Genomic DNA, 21686 nt, shown 5'->3' with positions numbered 1-21686 from the left:
TTAAATTTTATAATAAACTACATATAACACAAAAGATGAAGCTGAAGTAAAATGAACGTGTGGTGGCTTTTGAAAGAGCTAGAATGCTCTTTGGTAGTGCAGCCACTCAAGACAGTTCTGTAAATCACTTTGATGATAGACTGTCTGACTGTTGATGAAGTCTGGCATCAAAGTGGTTTACAGAACTGTCTTGAGTGGCTCCGCTAAAGAGTGCTCTAGCACTTCCTAAAGCCACCACATGTTCTAAGGGATATTAGAATAACCGAAACAACATTTCAGATGTGGCTTGTCTGCTCCCAGCAAACAATTTTGTGTTTCTTAGATGTCTGATAGATGTCTAAATGTAGACAGCTTGGCTAAAACAAGGCTAAACTTGGGCAGTCACTGAAAATATCTATCTAAAAATCTAAAAGTAGCCCAAAACTTGACTCTAAACCTATTTATTATAACATTGTTATACACTGCTTATTTTTATGGGTTAATGTAAAAACAAGACTGCTGGAATAAAAAAGAAATTGACTATTTCTCATACTTTTCTACTATTCAGTAGCCATGTGCACCCAAAATTTGCTTCTCTCTTTTAAGCCAAAGCATTTAGATATGTATAAAATATGTTATATACTGACATCATAAAATTAATAAAATATACAGCAAATGAGAAATAAATGACAGAAAAATAAATAAAAATAGACAATATCTCTAAAAAATAATAATTAGAAGATTAAAATGTGTAGAATATTTAAATAAGGCAAATGTGTTGATTAACCATTACTAATGGTGTACATAAATTGTGCAGCCAGTTCAGTCATTTAGTCCTCTCAGAGTATATGTAAAGTTTAGATAAAGAGCCATTTAGATTAAAGAATTAATTATTTTGTTTCTCTCTCTCTCTCCTGCGACTGTGCGCATACTGTCAGCTATGAAGTAAAGAGAAAGTAGATTTAAAAGGTAATAAAATATAACAGTTTTAGAAAGAGAAATCAAAAGCCAAATCCTGGATTTAAGGAGATTTAGAAACCCTCCCGGCAAATTTTTTTAAGTCTCAAAAAGATGCATCTCTAGGGGTCTCTGCAGAGCATGGGAGATTACCTGTGGGAATGTTGACAGTTCATGCACACACTGAACGAAACAGGTAAGCAAGAGAACTACTTGATCGATCCCAGATGTTTGGTTACATTGGGCGGAAACAATAAAAATGATAATAACAATAAAAAGTATGACATAATTAAAGTAAAAAAATAAAAATATCACCAAATATTCTTGGGCGGCCTGCTTAAGTAAAGTTTATGTGTAAGAAGGATTGAGACTAGTTGTCATATAGACAGATTAGACAGATTTTATCTGTGTAGTCATTCATTTCTGTTTATTTGATGACTAATCTAGTTTTGGCCTATTTTTAGATGTTTATTAGATTTTCACTGACTGCTTAAATTTAGCCTTTTTTTTTGCCAAGACGACTTTAGACGTCCATTAAACATCTATTAGACATCTTTAGAAACCAAAACTGCTTGCTGGGCTGACTTGTCAATTAATGCTATCTCATTGTGACATTTTTGTCATCACATGATCTGTTAAAACAAGATTACATTGACATTTTTTATAGGCATGCTGGAATTTGGTAAATGTGTTTATATCAGTTTGTGCACAGTTTTTTTCCTTGTCGACTGAAAAGGCTTATCCTACTCAGTATATGCACACTTTCAAAATCTATGCACATTTTGGCCAGTCCAATGATCATTTTTTCATGCAATAGGTAAAGATTCTGTATCATGATTGGCAAAACAGAATATTTGAATTTTGTATTTTTTTTTTTTTTTTTTGCAGTTTATTTCTGAGGGATTTACATTCAGCAATACAGACACATTGATTATTATCATATTATCTTTGTGAACCCATACAATCTGTGTCACACTCAATCAATATAAATAATAGAAATAACACTCATAGAACAAATAAATTAAAGCACTTGCCAGGATGAAATAGTAATCACACTATCACTGCATTTATCCAAAAATAATCAAAACAACATTTCAGATGTGGCTAGTCAGCTGATTCTTCCATTAACCTGTTAGCCAGCACTCACTTTTGGGGATTTACATCTACCTAACTTTAAATAGTAACAGTTCTTGACCCCAGTGATCTATAAACATAAATTAGGTATCATTGAAAAGAAGACACTTTGAGCTTAACTATGGTCCATAGAAAGTTTCATGCTAAAAAAATATAGACATTTTTTAATTCATGATTCATTCATTCATGATCTGTTAAAACAAAATTACATAACTTTTCTGATGCGCATATTTATTTGGTAAATTTGTTTTATTATATATATATATATATATATATATATATATATATATATATATATATATATATATATATATATATATATATATATATATATATATATATATATATATAAATTATGTTTTCTCATGAGATCAGGCTGGCATTTCTGTTAATATTTTTAATGCGACATTACAAAATGTGCATAGTAGAAATGTACTGATCATCACTATCTCTGAACATATCATAATACTCATATTGCATTCCTCACGCATCCTTCTGCATGTATAAAATGTTTTTCTCAACATGTTTATTATTTTAATATGTTTGGATGTGGTTGTGATGTGTATTATCATGATAAAGTAGGATGAGATGATCTCTAGGGAAAACAAATGTTTTTTTTTTTCTCATGTTGACAGGAAATGTGAATTTTGAGTTAGCATTTTAGTACCTATTTACAGTAAACAAACAATAAAATAGTAGTAAATATTTACAGTAAACTAAATAGTAATCTTAGTAATAGTAATCTTAAAAGTTATGACAGTTTGATAGAGCAACTTGAAAATGCTTGATCATATTTCATGGTCAGATTAATTTATTTTATTTATTTATCTTTTATTTGTTTTATTTTATTTTAAGTTTGCAATTTGAACTCGTGCTGGTTTTTGCAATAAAACAAAAACAGTCTTATTTGATGTGAAGAACTGTTAAAAGTATTTAAGTGTCACTCAGAACCCATAACTTTCCAAATATGAAAGGTGCTTTGAAAAAAAAAAAACATTTTAAGTGGCTTTCTTGCTGTTAAGGCAAACAAAGAGCTGTCACTGTCTGCAGCATCATCAGAAATATGATTTTTGTCATCACCATCACTGCATTCATCATAATCCTCATGCTGGATTCCTCACACGTCCCTCTGCGTGTGTAAAAGTGTCATTTTCAGAATGTTTATTTTTTTGATCCTGAGTGCAGCTTTGGGTTGTGTTTGAATGTGCGTGCCCTTGTGTAGTTAGTAGGGATGTGTTATCATGCTAAAGTAGGATGAGACGATCTCTAGAGACAAACAGATGGCTTTTTCATGTTGAAAAAGTCATGACATCCTTACGAAGCAAACGATTTGGCCATTTAAATTTAGGGGAAGCATGGTAAATTTTTGAAATTCTGAAGCTTAAATTAAGCTATTTCTTTACATTTTATTCAAAATTATGTGCTTTAAACCAGTGTTTCCCAACCCTGTTCCTGAAGGCACAGCAACAGTACACATTATCAACCTCTTCCTGATCAAACACACCTCATCTTATCAGAACATTAGAAGAGAAGTTAATGGGTTACATAAGTGAGACATGCAAAATATGTACTGTTGGTGTGCCTTCAGGAACAGGGTGGGAAACACTTGTGTAAACCAAAAAATAGGCTGCATGTGTCATTGACACCTGGTGGTTGAACGAAGTATTGCAGTGCAAATTCAAAATATTTAATTAGTTTTTTTTTTTTTTTTCAATTGACTCATTCTCTTCTGACTTGAAACACAATCAGGTTATAATCATGACAAAAAAAAATGTGCCTGACAATTGAGTCTTAAGGTTATTGCACAATGAATAAAAAAATTTGTCTGTAATTTTTGCATGTAAAAAAAAAATTTAGTCTCAATTTGTATGAATTGTATTGACACACTACCTTCAAAACTTTCGTCTGTCACAAAAAAATTAAAACCGAGTTTGCTTTTTTGCGCTTTTCACATCTGAAAAAACGCTTTGAGAGGTGTTTTGACAGTTCAGAGCCACCATACAAGCGGAAAGCTAAATACAGAATGCCATCATTTGAGCTACAGATAACATTATGACAAGCACAGTGCATAAAATAAAGACAAAATATAGCGGACAGTTGAGAACCCCTCTATGCTGGATTAAGTGCCCCTCCCCTTCTGCTGCTTGGTGTGTGAGTCCTTTCATTTGACGTACTGCCCATAGATATTACAATAGAAAGCCTGGTTTCGGTCCGTTGCTTCAACACGTCAACACGGCCACCATCTATTTTAACAACTGTAGATACTCCCAGTCTCTGTTCAATATTTATTTTGGTGCGTGAATGTGTAAAGTGTCATAAACAATGTATTAAAATTCCACTGATTTCCTGAAATAAACTTTGCAATTCGGGATAATCATAGCGCAGCTCTTTGATAAAAACGAGAACTCTCCGTCCTCTCCATACATTATAGGATGAACACAATATGTAGCCTATTCCTCTTTCTTTTTCTACTTTAGAGAAAAGAGAGAACAAAGTATCTCTGCTTGAACTGACTCTGAAATGTTTTGAGTTTTTTTTTTTTGTAATGGATTAATTAATGCCCATTGAAGTGTGCAAGATTTGTTTACATGATTAATTTTTTGCATATGAATATGAAAAAATCGCATTTCGGACTTCGTGTGCAAAAACCTTTAAGCCACGGTCACAGTGCACTTTTCGCCCCATAGTCTTCCATTTAAAGACATGTGACTGCAGCATCAAGTTTCACATGTCACTGCATTTCAAAGATCAAGCTTGGTGAACTCTGACCTGCAAAATTACGTCACTTGATTTCGTTAAGGGTAGACGTTAATAAAATACAATTGAAGCACTGACAGAATATACCCCAGATAGCTATGGAGTGTAAAAACATCTGTGATACGACTACTTTGTAGTCTTTGTAAAGTAAATGGTTTAATGTTTTTTTCTCCCGTCACTTCATACTTCATTTCTCATCAAATCTTGACCAATCAAATGCTCTCCCCACCTCTTCAAGAGACTTCTCATTTGCTTTTTGTTGGATGCATTGACTTCAACCACTCTCACTGGCAGAGCTGTGATAAAAACAAAACATTATTGGCAGCTTTTTTTTAAATGGGAGATCTTCTCTATGTCCCACCCTTTCTCATAAAACATTGAATAAAAAATGCACTTTTCAAAGGACTTGAACATTTAACTTTCTGCAATAACATTGTATTTTAATGCTTTCAAAGAGTCAAAAACCTACATCACCTTTAAAACCAAAGTCCTTTATTGGGATTATCGTTCCATCAAAATAAATAGAAGGATTTAAATCAACATAAGATTCTTTAAAGTTAAAAATTGAAACATTTCAATCCTTACACGTACAGTATTTAGAGTTCAGACTGCATGATGTTTAAAGTAGTCGTGTCACAGATGTTTTTACACTCCATGACTGTTTCTGTCAGTGCTGTGTTTACACTGCAAGATGGATTTTGTCGGCGGGGGGTTTCAAACTGTATGACTTTACAATAGGAAGAACCGCTGACAACTTTGTCCAAACTACGTCTCACAACCAAACACATGTGAGAGGTGACATGGAAACAGTGAAAGGTCACTTTTGTTATTAACTACATAATGATTAAGAAGCCTTTAGTGGGCTAGAAAATGTACTTATTTTGCTAACCTGATTTTGAAGGGAATTAGCAATTTCTCCTCAGCCTTTTTTTTTTCGACCCGGTTGTGGTATTGTTCAGATGAAACAAACAGACACAGCTGCTCCTGCCAAATGTACACTATTTTTTCCTCAATTTCTTGAGTCCAAATATACTGAAAAGAAGCCCTTTAAACTTCTCCCCCAACCTCCCACTGGCCTGCAGATACCTATACTTGTGGATGCTGCTCTCTCATTGGCTGTAGGTGATCGCTGATGTTTAGAATGCCAAATGTCTCACAGGTGTCATTAAAGATCACCTCTTTAATAGTTCATACTATGTGATTGTTACTCACAGGAACAAGCACAGATTTGCCTGTGATTTTGACCATTTGTCAGCGATTTCTCAACCTGTCGGCAAGTCAAAATCAGGGCTAAAATCTTGTAGTCTGAACTTTTCATTAGGGGGAAAATGGTTCTTAAGATTTTAAGAGTTTTTTTAATGAACGAAAATAGTTCTATTGCTACAAAACATCTATTTTGAAACCTTAATTTTAAAGAGAATACCACAGTTATGGCCCTGATATCTTTTTGATACTTATTTATTATTTATTTATTTTAAATAAATAAACTTGAAGATGATCCATTTTCAGTGTCATTCCCATTGATTTACGAAGCATTTTTGTATTTCTAATTCTTCATCTGGCTCCATCTCTGTCCCTGAGCAGAGTGATTCGCATTTTCTGCAGTACTCTGTTTATACATATTTCATAGTAACACTTTCTGTGCTAGCGAACAAATTTACTCAGTAGAGCCAGCGCTGTATAGGCGAATGTGTAAAAGCACAATGTGTGACAATATGAAAGGTAAAAGAGCATCGGTGACCAACAGATGAGTGGGAGAGTAGATGGATGCAACTGTACATCCAGTAATAAACACTAGTCAGATCAGTTCATTCTTGAGCTGTAAACAGAGCAATCCTCGATTTACGAATGCAAAAATAATCCTAGTTTCTCTCTGTTTTTTTTTTTTTTTTTGTAATGCAACCCTGAGTGTGTTTCTCTCTGCTCTGATGCTTCTGTTTCTTGTATCATGGAGGAAGCCAAAATCGTGGATTTCAGCAGAAACTGTGAGTCACTGGAGCAGGGAAATACAGTAGTGCAATACCCTGTTATCTTCTGCTCTGCTCAAGATACAGAGTCTTACAAACAAGTTTACCTTACTGGAGCTATACAGCATAATCGGCCTCTATTCTTCATTTTCCCTCTCTCTTTTTTGTGTCTGGATCATTCCTATTCTATAATGTCAATATGGAGGCAGTGCAGACGATGTATTGATGGAGTGGCTGACAGCAGGTCTGTGTTAAGCAGCTGTGTGAATGAATAAGACATGAGCGCACTGTCAGACTGCAAACACATCTTTATGGGGAAGGTTTTTTTCATGTTCTTGAGGAAATCAAAGATGTAGGGGATTCCTGGTACGGAGGAAATTTATCTATTTTTATTATAATATTTTTGTTTAACAAATTCTATATTATATTAAGTTAAATGTGACATTTATCATATGTTTACTTGGTTTTATTGGGGTTTTATTAGTTCATGTGAGTTAATGTACAGTATTTACTCACATGAAGTAATAATGAACAATGCTTGTACAGCATTTATTCATCATAGTTTAACATTTACTAACGCATTATTAAAATATAAGTTTGTGCTTGTTAATGTTAACGTAACGTAATGTGCTGTGAGTTAACATGAACAAGCAATGAACAACTTTATTTCCATTAACTAACATTAACAAAGATTATTATATTTATTGTTTGTTCATGTTAGTGCTAATTATCATTAACACAACCTTACTGTAGTGTTAGATTTATGGTTAATTAAAAAGTATGGTGACGGAGAGAGCTTAACGTGCTGCAATTTAAGAAACACAATGCAAACAAATGAATAAAATGCACTGCATTTTTCACAACATAAACAATTGGCGAAAACTCAAAATTTTTCAAGTGGACCCTAAAATGTGATGGATGCCGATGTGCCGCAACTATTGCTCAGTGAAGTTGTGGGTGATCTTTGAAAGGTGAGTTTTTTGTTTGCTTATTTTAACATCCTGATTCCCTTGTTTTTTGTATTTTATTAGCCTAAATAACCATAAACTGAATAGCCGGGTCCGTCTTGTTTTAGGTTCCCCTTGAAACATATCCGTTGTGTTCCAAGCTATTTAAAAATGCAGCATGTTTTCATAAATTGTTTCCAATTTGAGTAAATGTAGCATGTTTATGTAAATTGTTTCCGTTTTGAGAAAATGTAGCATGTTTTTGTAAATTGTTTCCATTTTGAGAAAATGTAGTGTGTTTTTGTAAACTGTTCAATAGTATCTGGATGCAGCCTTTATGGTGCAAGCTGAGACTGCATCACTCAGCGATGCAATGTCAGACACAATGCACTCAAATAGAGCTAGTGACGTCACTGTGATGGGTAAGGTTAGGTGTGGGGTTAGGTGAACCCATTAAAAAGCATTGCACTGCATCAGGTCTGCAGCCAGACCCCTCTCAAATTGTTTACATTTTGAGAAAATGTGTGTTTTCGTAAATTGTTTCCGCTTTAAGAAAATTAAGTGCGTTTTTGTAAATTGTTTCCGTTTTGAGAAAATATAGTGCGTTTTTGTAAATTGTTTCCATTTGATGAAAACGGAGCGCATTTTCGTACATTGTTTCTGTTGTGAGAAAATGTAGCGTTTTCGTAAATTGTTTCCATAGTGAGAAAAGGTAGCATGTTTTATTAATTTGTGTGCGTTGTGAGAAAATGTAGTGTTTGTTTCATAAATGTGTTTGTGTTGTGAGGATTTGCAGCATGTGTGCTGTCAAACAGATGAAGATTTTTTCTTATTTTTCTGTCATTTTTTTGTAATTGCTTGTGTTTTCTTAAATTGCAGCACGTTAAGCTCTCAGCCACCGTAAAAAAGTGCTATAAAATATTAATTATCTAAATTTTAATAAATATTGTTATCTTAATAGTAGTAAAAAGATGTCATTACATACACATTTAAATATGTTAAATAAATATATTTACCATCATATAGAATGATGAGGTGCATTGAATCATCATCACAGAGTAACTTATTTATTTATTTTTACTGACAGTTCTAGATTTTAATTTGATATTTTTTTTTCTCTCATTTCAAAGGGGGAGGGTGGGTGGGGTTGGGTGTATATAAAAGTTTATGTTACAAATAAAGGCTTTATTATCATCATCATCATCATTAAATATAGAATCATGAACAATGTATCACATAATAGAAATTGTTGCAAATGTCAAATACCAAACAAACAGTATGTCCACTTCTTCTGCCAAACACAAGAGTCGTCCTCTTCTCCAGAATAATTAATCCACTTAACAGCCAACTCTTCTGTCTGCAAATCCATGTGGCTGGTGGTTTTCTTAATTAAATCCAAGGCTGTGTCTCGAAGGCAGACTCTCAGCATCATGACATTATGAAAAAGGGCATTAGCTCCATATCTAATGTGTTTAAGTCACACAAAGCCATTTGGCATAATAGGAAAGCGACCCCCAGCTAATCAGCACTAATCAATTGGATTGAAATGCTCCTCAAAATATGATTGAAATTCCTGTTGGGAACATTATGCTGGTACTATATCTGAGACCAATTTCAATTCTGAAACCTTTGATGATCTTTTAGTGTCAAGCAGCCATCTGCTTTTTAACACAAGAAACAAGTAACAATACAGCATAAAACAGTCCTACAGAGTTGTAAAAAGGCTATTTCTGGCTGAAATACATTTTAAATATATGCTAAATAAATTTTATAATAAATTATAATATAAGCTAAATGTTTTTTTTTTTTTTTTAAACTGGGAGTGTATCATTAGGAGTCGGGTGATAAGCGAGTTGAAGGTCCAAATACAGCTGAGTCATGCAGGCAATGGTCAAAACAGGAACAAACAGTATTATAAGGAGAATTCAAAAGCGTCATCTTGGTTAACAGTACAACAAGGCAAGGATCCAGAAAAAAAGTCTAGATAATAGAATACTTTGAAATGTTACAGTAAACCATCAACAACAAGACTCAGCAGTGTATGTGTGTCTGTGCGTATGTGTGTGTGAGGGGTGAATATATAATCCACGTAATCAGTCTATGATTTGTTTCCAGCTGTGTGTGTGCAATCAGGGAGAGAACTGGAACTGGTGTGTATGTGAGGTGCATGATGGGATTTGAAGTCCAGTTTTATGACAGATTTGTAGTTTTCCAGCGATCTGCAACTGCTAGATCTTTGGTGATTGTGACAGTGAGGCTCAGTGAAATACATTAAAGAAATTTAGAATGTATATAATTTGAAACTTAAAATACGAATATTAATGTATTTTAGGGCAAAGAATGTACATTTCTAACCTTACAATAGATTGAATGTGTCAATTATTTTAAAAAATATGTAACTTATATATATAAAATGGCAAAAAATTAATTTATTTTTGGTATTTGTTTGTATATTTTAAATCATTTTATATTGAAAAGTGTTGGTGTAGTACAGGATTATATATATATATATATATATATATATATATATATATATATATATATATATATATATATGTATGTATGTATGTATGTGTATATATATATATATATATATATATATATATATATATATATATATATATATATATATATATATATATATATATATATATATCAGAATATCAGAATAATTCTATTTTTCAACTAAAGAAAGATTATAATTCACCAAAACAACTGGATATACTTAAGAAAAGAGTTAATAATCTGTGGATTTCTACGCGCACATATTCTGTGTGGGCTTACTAATAACCTTATCATTACATATCAAATGAAACTTCTGAACCTAATTATAGGAGCCTAATAGAAAATGCTCATTTACAAGAAAAGAGGTCTGATGGATTTAGAGGGTTTTGCATCTGAACTCTTCACATATCTGTCTATAGACAGACAGACAGACAGACAGACAGACAGACAGACAGACAGACAGACAGACAGACAGACAGACAGACAGACAGACAGACAGACAGACAGATAGATAGATAGATAGATAGATAGATAGATAGATAGATAGATAGATAGATAGATAGATAGATAGATAGATAGATAGATAGATAGATAGATAGATAGATAGATAGATAGATAGATAGATAGACTAGGTGTATTTAAAAAAAACTAAACTAAAATATTTAGTTTGACTCAAAATTAAAGCATTAAGAGTTTACTTTTTGTTGTGTATGCACTGAGGTTTATGTGGATTACTATTTAGTCTAGTAATTTAATTACTTTCTAATTTACATTTAATTAAATTAAAGTAATTTAATAATTGCATTTTAATTATAATTGTAATTAGTAAATAATTACTTTAAATACATCCTTCCCTACAATGTTTGTGAAATATTCACCGTGGTGCTTTGTCCAAAAATGATGGTAGCTACCTGTTGTTTTTAACTTGTTTGCACACTCATACTTATCAAGCTGTAAATGTACGAACTGGAGAAAATAATCTTTCATCCCACCGTTAATTGCAGCTTTCTAATGTAGCGCATAAGAAATGTCAACAGACAGAACCAACGTTTCAATTAAAAACCCTGAACGTAATCAATAAATAAGCATGAGCACCTGCATGCACTTCAGACTGATGGCAGTAAATGCCGAGCTACTGTATACAAAGCTGGCTAATGAATACAAGACTGCTATTAAATCTAATTTAAGAGCAAATTAAAAAATGGACCGTAATTAAGAGGTGATTAGAGCATAGACTGCAATTTAGATAATTACTGATAGTCTCCAGTTATATTTCTGAAACACCCATGGCGTTACTTAGATGCACGCAACAACTTATCCATTAAAAATTCACTTTTAAATAAACATGTTGTTGATTCACCTTGCAGTGTGGAATCAAAGTAAAGGACGCGTGAAGGAAAAAAAAAGGTATAAAACAGAAAGCAAATCTGGCAGCTGTCTTCTAATACTTTTAAGCACAGACAGCCTGACTAGTCACAGAAGGAGGATTTTGGTTTAAGTTAATGTTATATGACATGAAACCGTCAGATAGGCTGAGGTAGAAAACCTCTGGGGAACAAAGTAACAACATTAACCTCTGCTTCTCAAAGGCACCCTTCTTTTTCAGTCCAACTTGTTTCTATAGCAACAGATATGAAAAATGTATGCTGAACTTTTTATATTGCGTCTCTCTGATATCTGTACGTAAACGCCGCTGGAAATTCCTACATATGAGATGAATGAATCTGCATTGGTCATACTGTGAATAACAGACTTTCATTAAGGTTATCTGTAAAACTTCGTACTTCTGCTCTTATTAGATTTTCATATAGTGTTTTATTAAACAGAATATTTGATTTGGTCAGTCGCTGGATACTGCATTTGATATTTGCTATAATAATCTCTGTCATGCAGTATTAATCAGCTCACAAATTTTTATCTGGGTTTTTTGTCTGTATAATTATTTATTTGGTGAACAATTATTTTAAATTTAAGAGAGCTTGATCACTTTATCATGCTTTTTTTATCATTATTTATTGTATATCATATATGTAATCACCAGCGTACCATGGTGGTTGATATTAACAATTTGTACTCCACCTATCAGAACTGCAAGATGTTAACTAATAATTTCTGTGGGAAAAAAAAAAAAGAAAATTGTGAGACGTAAACTCAGAATTCTGAGAGAAAAAATGTGAGAATTGTGAGATGTAAACTCAAAATTATGAGAATAATCTTGATAAATGTGAGGTGTAAAATCAGAAAAAAGTAAGAATTACAAGGTGTAAAATCATAATTCTGAGAAAAAATTTAAAAATGTGAGGTGTAAACTCATAATTATGAGGAAAAAAGGAGAATTACAAGATGGAACCTCAAATTTACGAGAATAATCTTAAAAATTTAAGGTTTAAAATCAATAGTCAACTTTATCAAATGAAATGAGTGTAGTTAACTCAAAATTGACTAAAAGTTAATTCTTCTCATTTGAAAAGAGTTTTGAACTCAGTGTTGAAGGTAATGAGTTAATTAAATACCTCATTACTTCAATTAAATAGAGCAAGTTTGCAGTTCTCATAGATTTGTTTTTTTAACTCAAATTGTTTGTAGCAATTGGTTTCCTCAAGCGGTTTGAGTTGCCTTAACTTATTGGGTTTTACAGTACTCAGTTGGTTTGAGTACTCTTCATTTATTAGGGGTTTACTGTGCTCAAAATGTTTTGTTTACTTAAATAGATTAAATTTACAGTACTCATTAAGATTAGTTTTGAAAATAAATGGTTTGTTGCAATTGCTTTCCTCAAATGGTTTGATTTATCTTCACTTTTCTGGTTTAACAGGGTAATTATGATAAAAAAAAAAGTGAGAATTGGAGAATGGAAACTAAAAATTATGACAAAAATCTTGAAAAATGTCAGGTGTAAACTCTTAATTCCCTTTTTCCCCCTCATAATTATAAAACATGAATGTGAAGTGAACATAATTATGAGTAAAAAAGTGAGAATTACAAGATGGAAATTCAAAGGTATAAGATAAATCTTGGAAAATGTAAGGTGTAAACTCATATTTATGAGAAAAAAGATAATTACAAGATGGAAACTACAAATTATGGGATAAATCTTGAAAAATGTGAAATATAAACTGATCATTATGAGAAATAAAGAGAATTACAAGATGGAAACTCAAAATTATTAAATGAATCTTGAAAAATGTGAGGTTTAAACTTATAATTATAAAAAAGAGAGAATTACAAGATGGAAACTCAAAATTATCAGAATAATCTTTAAAAATACAAAGTGTAAATAAGGAAAAAGTGATAATTACAAAATGGAAACTCTAAATTCTGAAAACAATTCTTTAAAATGTGAGGTGTAAACTCATAATTGTGAGAAAAAAGTGATAATTGCAAAATGGAAATGGAAAATTCTGAGAAAATAAGTGAGAACTGTTAGATGAAACTCAGAATTATACAAATTTTTCTTTTTTAAATTGCATTTATAAACTAATTATAAGGAAAAAGTGAGAATTACGAGATAGAAATTGAAAAAGTGAATATTATTATTAATATTCTGTTAATATTTAAAGCATTATAAGGCTTTTAAAAGCATTTGTTTAAGTTTAACGCTGCATTTCTAGCACATTGCAAGCTCAGAAAAGCGAGCCTTTGCAGTTCATTCATATGGAAGTTGAGCATAATGACTAGCATTGACACTAATCTTTCATATAAATGAATTGAAAATGCTCGCAATGCAAACACACCATAAAAGCACTTAAATGCATCATGGCTTATTTTGCAGTGAAAACCAAATGTTAGCATTGTTGTGGACAGTATTAGCAATCTGAGGCTGAGCTGTGTTGCATAGTCAAGCGTGTTATTAATATTAACGCAAACACGCTTTCATGTCTTAGCAACCATAAAATCAGTTGAAAATGGCTCTTGTATGCATTCCTGAGGTAAAGCACTTACAGTAAGTAGGCCAGTGTGCAATAGACATTTTACTACCATCATAACAGACAGGTATTCCTAAGTGGCTGTTTAAGTACATCAGGTAAGGCAGTTACATTAATAATTTGTTGCCTTTTGTTTGAAAGAGAAAGCCAGGAGGATGTGAAGAGCAGCTTTGGCCTTGGCGCTCTATTATCTTATTAATGATTTCTTTATACCCCTCATTTTGGTCAATAGTTTCATTAATTTGATCATTTTGCATTCATACATAGTGCATACTGCAACTACTTTTACAATTTTGACAGATTTGAAATTAAATTTAAAGGAACGATAATGTTGGGTCTGTATCATAGACTGACATAGTATCTGTGACATCACCCATAGGTTTCTGAAGGACGTAAATAAAGCTACATATGGGCGTGGCTAGGGCTGTGCAATTAATCTAAACTCCGATTTCGATTTTGGCTTCTAACGATTATGAAAAACCATTAATCGAAATAAACGATAATCGCCCCCTTTCGAGTTGTACACATTTGTTGCTATGCAAAGCTCAGATCCACGTGAAAATGGCTAAAAGCATGTGCTGTAATGACCGCGTCCTTACAGTATGTGTCAGAAGCATGCGGTCAGCTTTCATCCTCAATCGCACACTGGAACGAGCAGAGCCTACAGCTACTGTATTCAATCTGTCAGATTCTAAAGTGCATTACAGGTTTAAAGAAGAAAAAAAAAGATAAATTATCTCAAATAAAACAAATACATTTATTAATATGGTATATAAGTATATAATTTCACTCACCTGGGAAATGGACGCCACGTGAATGGTTTGTGAACACAATTAAGTGCACACAGCATGCCATATTAGCTGATAATTGTTATTCGTAACGATTCCAAAAGGCAACTGACTGTGTGAAGCCACATAAAACAAAACAAAAATATGACGTATATGCCGAGTTCAGAGGCTAATCAGCCGGAATCAGCTGAGGTGGCGAGACGGCGACCAGCGAGACCTCAAGTGACCACTCAAGTGGCCACGCCATTAATTATGCAGACTTAATATAACTCAATATAAACAAAATGGATGAGTTATAAAAAAAATCACCCACTCACAGTTGTCATGAAGGGTTATATTAGCTATACGATACAAAATTGTTCTTTGCACCAGGCTGTAAACAGCTTTTTTTCTGCTGTAAAATTGGCCATTTTAACAGTGGGCTCAATAGAAATTTGCTCTACTATGGAGCCAGGCCTAGCGGAATTTCCATGAATTGCAGTTTTAGTTACCTCCGTACTTGCTTCACGAGGGAGAGTGGGAGGTTGTCGCTTGGTCTGTAAAAGTAACACAGTCTCACAACAATAACTTTTTGATGTAGTGGCTAATTCGGATGAATTCGTATGATCTCATTGATTGAACTTAGCACAATTTATCTCCCAATGACGGTTGGGTTTAGGGGCGGGGTTTGGTGCCATGCCTCCTTTTTATAATCGTACAATTTCATATGACTGAACTTTCACAAATTTGTATGCATTAGCCACTGAACCGACAAAACGTTAAATAGTTATGTTTCCTCGTGAGATCAGGCTAGTGTATGAGGGTACATGTAACAGAAAAAAACGTTCATCTTAAGAGCACTTTAGAACTTGAATTATATTATACATATTTTACACTACATGTAATTTAATATTTGATCAATATATTTGTATTCTTATGCACGGGCTCATTCAACCAATAAGCAAGGTAAGCATCCACTTAGGGGACCCTAATAAATATCTAGAAGTATAAATTATACCTATAAACTATATAAAACCATATTTTGTATCGTGAGAGTTAAACAAATACAATTTTAACGTAATTAAATATACTTTAGTATACAATCAAATATAATAATATTATAATAACGTAATGTTATGTAAACATAATGATTTTACAAAATATAATATTCATCATAGAGCAGTCTAGTCTATTTATAAAATTTATATATATATATATATATATATATATATATATATATATATATATATATATATATATATATATATATATATATATATATATATATATATATATATATATTATTTTTAGTTGTAAATTCAGATTAAGAAAGCTAATTATTTAAAATGTTGAAAAGAAGACTGATTAATATAAAAAACAGCAATATTAATAAATATTAAATAAAAGTAGAAAGCATGCATTTCAGGACTTGGGCCCCATGGCTGGAATTGCTTAGGGCCCCCAAATCTCTAAATCCACCCCTGTTCTTATGTACTTGCATATTCACAATGCTTTTGTTGCATGATATAATTATGTCAAGCTGTATTATAAAAATAATTCCTTGCATTCTTTTCTGGACACTCAAAATGCTTTACATATTTTTTGTGGAGAAACTCCTGATTCACCACCAATGTGCAGCATTCACCAGGATGACACAGCAGCCATATTTACATCACATGTTGACATATACTGTAGTGAGAAAAAGATTTTTTATACATATATAAATTCGCTGCTGGCCTCTACTTGCTGGTGTTTCATAGGTTTTCCTAGGTTTCTAAGGAACTGCCTAAGGCAAAAACCTTAAGGTTTGACTGGATATTACAAGATCACAAAAGTAACAGACTCACATACAGCAGGTTTACTGTGTGAAACCTTTCACTGTGCAAAAGCATATACTGTAGATGTAGTTCTTTAGTGTCCAAGCAAAACATAAACAAATGAGTAAAAAAAGGTGTATTGTGCTGCAAGTGGGAAAACACCCTTAAAGTTTAATAACCGCAAAAATAGATAACCACAGTTTCATGAATTGCTGCTGACAATGCTGTGTAATGTCAGATATAGAGATGTTGATAGGGTTTCCGGAAGTAATTTCCTTCGTCTTATATTATTTCATTAAGAAAATGAAAATGGGAAGCCTCCCCATTATGCCTTAGACAAGTAAGAAGGGTGAGACTTACTAATCACAGCTGTATGCTAAGCATCTAGTGAACTGCTCTAATTTGTTTTATCAGAGGAATTACATTCTCGTGCTTAGTCCTAAGTGCCAGACATAACCCCCTTTTGACTTATAACTGCCATTTTCAGCTTTTTTCTGTATATCATGGGACATTTTTCTTTTTCTTGTGTCTTATACACTATATATACACCTATACACAAAGTAAGTACAATGACATTAAAAATATTTTTTAAGAGTTTACACTTCGCTAATGATTGTTTATAAAGTGTGTTTGATATGCTGTCCTGGGAGATAGCCCTGAGCTCATAAGATCCTCAAGCCTGGGGCTCCCTCCTGTTTGCAGAGTGAGAGGGAAGTTTGAGCTCATGTAGATCTTGAGAACTCCCCTTTATTTAGGGCTAATGACAAATTATAAATTGCTCTATGGATGTACTGCTGGTTAAGAGCTTGAATGTATAGTGCCGATTTATTATAGTATAGTACTATAGTATAGTGCCACACAGAAACGTCAACTGGCCTGTTAAGGACCTGAAGCAGTGATGTTCTTGCTGTGAGGCAAAAGTGGGCCAGTGTACCACCCTATAAAGGGAAAGGAGGAGGAGTAGGGGTGGAAGGGGGATTCTTCAAGGTGAAGATAATTGAAGTGAGAGACTTTATTTATTGTGAGTTAGGAGTCATCTGATTGGTGAATCATACGTTAGCTAATACAGAACTAACCATGATCAATCATAAGCAGGGGCAGATCTTGTAATTTATGATACATATGCTGGAATAGTTGGTGGTTCATTTCGCTGTGGCCACCACTGATAAATAAGAGAATAAGCAATAAGGAAAATGATTGAATTAATGAATGAATGAGAAAACCCTTAAAATACTAGGTAATTGAACTGTGCTTATTTATAAAAAATATGACAAATATATTTAAAGTCAACTTCATGCTTTTAAAGCAATAGGTTTAGTGAAGTTTATTTATAAACCAATTTGAGAAGATCACATGCTTACGATTGACCACAGCTGGTCCCTCATTAGGTTATGCATGACTTACAAATCGATGATTGGTGGGAGAGGATCCCCTCTTCCACCCCTACTCCTTCTTTCTTTTCCTAGAAAATGGTGTCCCAGTGTTTACCACTGTTGTCTCACAGCTAGAATGTCACTGGTCCAAGTCTCTAACAGGCCAGTCAACGTTTCTGTGCAGAGTTTACATCTCCACATCTCCGGTTTCCTCCCACAGTCCAAAAACTTGCAACATAGGTAAATTGACCAAACCAAATTAACACCCTAGATGAGCTCTTAATCAGCAGTGTAATTTTCCGCAGCAATCCCTAATGTGTCATTAGCCATAAATAAGTTCAGCTTAAATAGTTCTCGAGACCTACCTGAGCTCAAACTTCCCTCTTCCCCTGCAAACAGGAGGGAGTCCCAGGCTCGAATAACTTATGAGCTCAGTGCTCTCTCCCAGGACACCATGCCAAACAGGCTTTATAATCAATCATCAGCTGAGTGTGAACTCTTGAACTCATTTTAATGTAAGGAAACAAATAGCTTTTTACAGTGTAATAAACATCAATTTAAAAAAATGAAATCAGAATCTATGTCTAAAATAGAACTGCACTGACAGATAGCACCATTTTTAAAGCAAAGAAACAAATAGCTTTTTACAATGTAATAATATCAAATCAGCATCTAAGTCTAAAATAGAATTGCACTGAGCCACCACCTGCAAATCACAGTGTAAAAGTGTGCCCATTTACACACTTGACTAGTTTCTCATCAGTTTTTTCACTTGTCCTTTTTCAGGTGGCCAATCTCCTACGCCTTTTCCAGATCCCTCAGATCAGTTATGCCTCCACCAGTGCAAAACTGAGTGACAAATCCCGCTATGATTACTTTGCCCGGACTGTACCTCCTGACTTCTACCAAGCCAAAGCCATGGCTGAGATCCTACGCTTCTTCAACTGGACGTACGTCTCCACTGTGGCCTCAGAGGGAGATTACGGCGAGACGGGCATCGATGCCTTTCAGCAAGAAGCTCGGGCCTTACAAATCTGCATCGCAACATCTGCCAAAGTCAGTCGCTCCATGGACCAATACAGTTACGATGGAGTGATTAGATCTCTGTTGCAGAAGTCCAACGCTAAAGTGGTAATCCTGTTCACCAGAAGTGAAGATGCAAGAGAGTTGTTGGTCGCTGCGAAGCGAATGAATGTCTCCTTCATCTGGGTGGCCAGTGATGGATGGGGAGCGCAGGAGGTTGTGGTGAGAGGGAGTGAAAGTGTAGCGGATGGAGCTTTTACTATTGAGCTTGCGTCATATACCATCCCTGAATTCGCAGCGTACTTTACAAACCTCAATCCGTATAACAACACACGTAACCCGTGGTTCAGAGAGTTCTGGGAGAACAAATTCCAGTGCAGTCTGCATGATATTACCTGTGGGAAACATTCTCTTCGGGATGGTAAATTCGAGCAGGAGTCTAAAATCATGTTTGTGGTGAATGCAGTGTATGCTATGGCCAATGCGCTTCACCACATGAGGCAGGCATTGTGCGCCAATAGCACCAAACTTTGCAGTGCCATGAAGCCTGTGAACGGGAAAAGGCTGTATAAGGACTACATCCTGAAGACAAAGTTTGATGGTGAGTAAAAAAATATATAGATTATGTCATTTAAGAATACTTGGAATTGGTGATTAGGAGAATTGACCCTTCGCTAAGCCACGCCCAAAAACAGCCATCCACCAATCGTGGCTTAGCAACTGTAGCTACACGCAGGGGCTCTGTCAAACTTTCAAGCTAGTGCATATGGATTGTGCAAATCTGATACCCGGTCTCCTTAAAGTTTGGACGGGATGGTGGAATTTTTTACCTTTTCAAAACCTAAAATCCAAGAGGAGAAATGCCAGCATGGATCAAGCTGTGTGAGGGGCGCTAAAGGAGCAGAGCTAAGTTCGTTTTGTTTTGATATTCCTGACACAGTCAGTGATAGACAGACAGCAATACCTCACACACCTCTTAACTGTGATCTAAACTGTGTTTCCTACAAAACACAAAGCTGGTTATGTTTTACAGCTGTCTTATTCTTTTTTTTTCCGCTTGATATTATGAGTAATGCAGAGTTTAAGCCTTCGCCATAACGTTAGTAACATAGTCATATTAATAGCGAATAGATCATAATGACATGAGTTATTAATCCGGAAAATACAAATCTGCGAAACTGTTGCTAACTTGACTGAACTTAATATTTCCATCTATTTCAAGCTACGAACATTTAAAATTACAAATCAACAAAACAAAACCGAGATATGAGCAGCTGAGCAGCTGCGATCAAAATACTTTACCCCCAGCTGTTTTTCAGTCATTTATAAAGAGCACACAAACATACTGACAGTAATAGGTAACTTACTGTACATTGTTATGGGTCAATGATGCTAATATTTGGTACAAATCCATCAGTTTCCCTTTCTGGCTGCTCTTTCTATGAATGAACTATATGTAAAAGCACTGTCATGAGTGTTTCCTCATCGGTTAGTAAGGCTATATTTTATTGCACACCAATTAGTCTATCAGGCTTTTTGATTAAAAATATGTCACGGTTTCATTTATTATTATTAGATTATTTTTAAATTTCACCTCTCCTGCTGAGCATGAGCTCAGCTGTTGAATGGTTAGCGTATGAGGCGGCTAGGCTAAGCTAGCTTCAATTTTGATTGAATTATTCTCTAACCGGTTGCCTATTATGTGGTGAACATACCCCTGTAATGCATACTGCATTCCTTTTTTGTCTGGCTTTCTCGGATTTCTCACCTGTTCGCCAAAAATTACATTATATCCCTGGCAATGTCTGAAACCGGCACACACACATTGAAAAATCCGTACCAGGCACAAAAGCTTGACAGGCGTAGCAACAGTAACTAAGGAGGGCAAGGTTTAGCGACAGGTCCATTATTTCACCTAAAATTCTTGCAAATTTTGTCTAAGCTTCACCTAATAAAAATTCCGTACAAGTTTCTATCCTCTGGTTATAATAGTCTATGCTGCTAAATGTTTTTTTTTTTTTTTTTAAGAGGAGATACTGAAAAGAGCCTAAAAACAACCACATAACTATCATCATTGTGCTATACAGTGCATCTGGAAAGTATTCATAGCGCTTTACTTTTTCCACATTTTTTTATGTTACAGCCTTATTCCAAAATGGATTAAATTAATTTATTTCCTCAAAACCCTAATCCTAACATTAACCTATATTATTAAACAACATACGTATAATTAAATGATTATGTACGCCTTGTGTGGCTCGGAGGATGAAAAGGGCTAAATATAATTATGACAACCTATTTTTATTTAATTCAACTGAGAAGTAAGCTGCTATGGATCAACACAGACAACGAACATGGCAAAAAGTGGTTTGCTTTATTTACAATAAAGAGAAGAATGAAAAAAGGAATTTTTAATCACCCAAAGTATATTTACAAATGTGTACAATAACTACAAAATAAGAAAACAAATCAATTGAAACAAACCTGAGAGTGGGAAGGAAAACAAGCATTGCCAAATCAAAGAAAATAACAAA

The 21686-nt window shown here is 33.9% G+C and overlaps 1 protein-coding gene across 4 annotated transcripts in view; it reads left to right on the top strand.

Moving 5' to 3' along the window:
• grm2a (glutamate receptor, metabotropic 2a) overlaps positions 1-21686 on the top strand; it is a 102425-nt gene that overhangs the window by 61959 nt on the left and 18780 nt on the right. For 3 of the 4 annotated variants that reach the window (XM_087255098.1, XM_087255097.1, NM_001302225.1), the window contains 1 exon segment: positions 18916-19753. In XM_087255098.1, the coding sequence (XP_087111224.1) occupies positions 18916-19753 (838 nt within the window). 4 annotated transcript variants of the gene reach the window in all.

Source organism: Danio rerio, chromosome 6 (genome assembly GCF_052040795.2).
Source record: "Danio rerio strain M-AB ecotype USA chromosome 6, GRCz13ab, whole genome shotgun sequence".
Lineage (NCBI taxonomy): Eukaryota > Metazoa > Chordata > Actinopteri > Cypriniformes > Danionidae > Danio > Danio rerio.
This window is presented reverse-complemented; position numbering and strand designations above follow the sequence as displayed.